General features: G+C 38.2%; 1 protein-coding gene across 1 annotated transcript in view; it reads left to right on the forward strand.

Moving 5' to 3' along the window:
- The window catches only part of LOC110315884 (cytochrome P450 3A11-like), a 28754-nt gene that overhangs the window by 22377 nt on the left and 1410 nt on the right, over positions 1-4967 (forward strand). Inside the window, exons 11-12 of the mRNA XM_021189820.1 lie at positions 1108-1334; positions 2763-2925. Of these exons, the coding sequence (XP_021045479.1) occupies positions 1108-1334; positions 2763-2925 (390 nt within the window). The remainder of the gene's footprint in view (positions 1-1107; positions 1335-2762; positions 2926-4967) is intronic.

A 4967-nucleotide genomic window follows, 5' to 3' on the forward strand; every position in this document is an offset into this window, starting at 1 on the left:
TAGGGGAACAGAGGTGGGGGGAGGGGTATGGGAAACTTTCGGGATAGCATTTGAAATGTAAATAAAGAAAATAATAATAAAAAAGGAAAAAAAATATTCCAATACAAAAAAAAAAAATTTTTTAGAGAGAGTGACAGTGTATTCACATTAAATAAATAAATAAATAAATCCAATAATAATAATAATAATAATAATAATAATAATAAATGAACTTAACATATAATTCTCTGCACGGTTCCATGATACTGCTACTTCTTCCATGTTATCCCAGCTGTGTACTGAGAGAGGCTAGCCTTGGCCTTGATTAATATGAATGGGTTGACTCAACTCTGCGCCATGATTCCCCCTATCTATTTATGGTTATAAGAGAAGAAGCCAAGGTGTGAGCCTTGGTGTTTAAATCATGAGCCAAACCCCCCACCACTCTATGTATGTGTGTGTGCATTTGTGTGTGTGTAGGTCATAGATCTACACTGTGTACACTTCTAAACCACTTTCCACGATGTTTTATAATACAGGCTTTCTTTCCAAAACTGGAGCTTATTGATTGTGTTAGGTTGTCTAGCCCATGTGAACCAGGCATAACCTGTCTCAGTCTACCTACTGCTGGGATTAGAAATGGGTGCCACTGTGTTAGGCTTTATAATGATTGGTATCCGAACTCTCAACCTTAGACTTGCATAGTAGACTCTTCACTAATTGAGCATCTTCCAGGCCCCCAGTGACAGTTATTCCATTTGTAAGTAGGTTGAGAGATGGCACAATGGTTAGAAACACTTGCTGCTCTTCCATAGGATCCATTCATATTTGAGTCCCAGCATAAAAATGGCAGCTTTAAACTACTCTAACTCTAGTTACAGGATATCTGATGCCCTCTTTCTGCTTCTGTGGGCACTGTAATTATATGGTGTACATAAACAAATACAAGCAAAACATCTGCACATGTGAATTAAAACAATTTTAGAAACCCTTTAAAATGAATTGTAAGAACTAACTAAGTCCTTTGAGCTGCTGATCTTGACATTGGGCATGCTGAGAACTCAACACTAGACACAGTTGAAAATTAAACTAAAATTGCACCACAAATATTTTTTTCTTTCTTTCCAGGCACCTCCTACCTATGATACTGTTATGGAGATGGAATACCTGGATATGGTACTGAATGAAACCCTCAGATTATACACTATTGTTAGTAGACTTGAGAGAGTCTGTAAAAAAGATGTTGAAATCAGTGGTGTGCATATCCCAAAAGGGACAACAGTGATTATTCCATCTTATGCTCTTCAACATGACCCACAGCACTGGCCAGAGCCTGAAGAATTCCAACCTGAAAGGTACTACAACCTCAGGAGCAGGAACCCTCTCTGTACTCTGCAGGCCGGTATATACTATGATATCTCTCATAGGAAGATGATCTAAGTATGATTTTTCCATACATTTGCATTCTGTGAGGAGAATGTCAGAGAAGGAGAAGAAAAGAGAGGAGAGGGGAAGTGAGATTGGCACAAAGTCTGACTAATTATACACAGAATGTTTACCTTCCTCTTTATCAAGCAGTTAATGACCCACTTAAGTGTGAGGCAGGAACCCATTTTTCCTCCAGTTGAAATGATATTCCAACTTTTCATAGTTGGAATACAGCATCTTCCCAAATGGATTTTTTAGTGTTTAAAGGTGTAGTTCATTTCTTGGTTCTTTTTACTTTTTGACAGTGTCATGAATGGATAATGAATCCTGGTCATTTTCACCTTACATTGCCCTGTTTCTTCTCCCTCCCACTCATGTGGAATCCCTGTGTGTTTTCAACCTGTCTTCCTCTTGTATTTACATATATTTGGGTTTTTGTGACTTGTGAATTTTCTTAGGGTTGTTTGCATAAGCATAGGTATAGGGGTTATATCTTGGAGAGTGGTGAACTCACCAGTGGCTGCACCATTGAAGAAACACTCCTCCATCATCCACTAAGCATTTATTGTCAACAGCTCCTTAGCAAGGTAGGATCTCATTATTTCCCTTCCATAATGCAATTATGATGTGTCTAGTCTTGTGTAGGTGTTCACAAATGCTGTGAGTTCATAAGTGCAATGGGCATGTCATATCCAGAAGATAGTACTTCCCAACATTCATTTTATGCCCTGTCTCTGACATTTTTTCTTTCCCTTCTTCTGTGATGTTTCTTGAGCCTTGGAGGGGCTGAGCACTCCACCACCGCTTTTCAGCACTATGATCAATCATGAGTTTTTGTGCTGTTTCTAACTGAAAACTGAAAGTTTTCTGACCAAGGCTGAGATCAGCACTAATTTTTGTGTTTAAAGATAAATATTAAAAAGGCATTTTGGTACCAGGTCCACTTAGCAAAACATCACCACATTCTTCTCTATGATTTCTGCAGCCATAGGATTTTGACCAAAGTTTCAGGGCTAGGCATTAATTACCCCCGAGAACTGGCTCACCAACCAATCAGAAAATGGTTGGTTTCCCCTACACCATGATACCACTATTACACTAGTGTATACCCAAACAATGATGCAATTTTTCAAACAGCATTTATCTTATCTCAACCATATGGAGAAACTTATAAGGAAGGAGAATAGAAAGAACCTTTAGTGTAAAATACTCAGAACCAAATACCTGAAAGTATAAATACAATAAACCTTTCCCAAATGACCTGTGTGTTACTGGATAGATGTCAAAAGGAAACTTCACATGTGCAGAACTTACGCTTTTATCCTCTGTTAACTAATCATGTATTGTGTCTCCAGGTTCAGCAAAGAGAACAAGGGTAGCATTGATCCTTATCTATATCTGCCCTTTGGAAATGGACCCAGGAACTGCATTGGCATGAGGTTTGCTCTCATGAGTATGAAACTTGCTCTCACGAAACTTCTGCAGAACTTCTCCTTCCACCCTTGTAAGGAAACACAGGTAAGTGAGAAAACTATCTCTACATAGTGTTTTATGGGAGGCTTTTTTCAACTGAACGTTCTGTATATAAAAATAATAATGAATGTTTGAGGTTTAATTATTTGTTTTCTAACCAAATGAGCTCTTTGTCCAGGTGTTAGCTAAGGAGCCCTTTATTCTATGTCTGTGTAGAATGAAACTTAGCATTATGAAGAGTCAGAGGAGGCTAGTGAGACAAGATTCCATGCATTCCATTTGAAATTCTAGTCATGCCCATTTGAGATTGGGAATGTCATGTGTCATTCAGAGGTACAGTAGTCATCTCTTCAATGTTTTCTGTTTGTTGCCCTCTTCTTCTAGAGCTCACAAAAGCCCTCTTCTCACATATTTCTCAACTAGTGGATGTACGTTAGAGTTACAGAAGAGGTTTAAAACTCATATATGGGGTCTGGAATGATCTCATTTGGCAAAATGCCTACCAGTTGTGAGTAAATCTCCAGATCTTGTCCCTAGAAGTACACGAACAAGCTCTGGTGGTACATACCTGCAATACCTGCTCACAAGAGATAGAGGCTAGGGGATCAGAATTTCAATAATTGTTGGCCAGTTAGTGAGTTTGAAGCCAACATGGGCCATGTGTCTCAAAAAGAAACCAGAAACTCAATATCCCTTGACATTTCTGACATCCTAAAACATCTCACCCACAGTGTGGCTTTAAAAGCTCATTTCTGATTTCCATGTCATGCCAAGCTGAGGATCATTATTTTAAAATAATGACAAGTGCTTGGTCTCATGAGACGGCTCAATAGTTAAGAGTATCTGCTGCTCTTGAGAAGGACTTGGGTTCAGTTTCCAGTACCCACATGATGGCACACAACCATTTGTAAGTCCAGTTCTAGTGACTTTGGTGGCCCGCTCTTGCTTCTCGAGAATTCACACATGGTATATATACAAAGTGCAGGGAAAACACTCTTATACATAAACTTCAAGTCTTTTAAAAGTTGCTTATTATGATGAATTTCAACCTTATAGGAAATCTTGATGATTCTGGCCCATTTTTCAGGAATCCTGCTCTAAAAACAGAAAGTTGTCTATTTTCCCTTTTATCTTGCTCTCATACTTCAAGTTCTTCACTCTCTAAATGAATCTTCCTCTTAGGTTTCTGTCCTCATTTACTCCATGTTCAACTTTTGGGTCTTCCAGGCTGACTCAATCACCTATATGTCATTAAAACCTCCAGGTTTTTTATGTTTGTACTCTCTATATTAAAGGATATCCCCTCTCTTTTGTATGTCACTTCATAATTATTCCTTCCACAAATTCTAAACAGCTGTTTCAGGATAGTTTTCACATTGAAAACTTGGTAAATGTTTCAAAGTATGTCTTACAGTTATAATACTTTTTAATAAAAAACATTAATTTAAAAATCAGTACCATTTATGCAAATATTTAGATGTGCGTCTTTTTGTATACCTCAATCAAAATCATGTGTATAGTACTTATAATTATAAAAATGTAAATTGAGATATCTAGTAAAAGCATTTACATTGCATTTTACTCAATAACTTATTCTTGTTTCATGTAAAGGCATGGCTAATATTACAGAACTTGGACATTTAGAGTGTGGCTCCTCTTTATTGTTTAGAATTTTTTCTGGACAAAGGGACAGAAGTGTTGATTCTTTGATCTATTCCTAAAGGCAGTTGTATAGTTTTATTTACACACAACCTCACATGTGGGGCAATGAGCCATGCACAGAAAGCTTGGTCTCCAATCGAGTTGAGGTCCTGAACCCCAGTGAGACCCAGTGGTGGTAATATCCACATACATGGGACATAAGGGGTTCCCTCATATATCCTGGACCCCTGAATCCTGTCAAAATTACAGTCCCCACAGGAGAAACTGTGGCTTTCAGTCATGTAGACAATACCCCAAGCTTCTGAACTTCTGGCTAGAATCCTCCCCACAGTTACCTAGCAAAAGCAAGATAACAAGCCCACAATAAGAGGAGCTCTTTGGCCCCTCCATGCTCTCTCTATAAGCTCTGTTACTCTCTAGGCTTT

Source organism: Mus pahari, unplaced genomic scaffold (genome assembly GCF_900095145.1).
Source record: "Mus pahari unplaced genomic scaffold, PAHARI_EIJ_v1.1 scaffold_6439_1, whole genome shotgun sequence".
In the NCBI taxonomy this organism is placed as follows: Eukaryota; Metazoa; Chordata; class Mammalia; order Rodentia; family Muridae; genus Mus; species Mus pahari.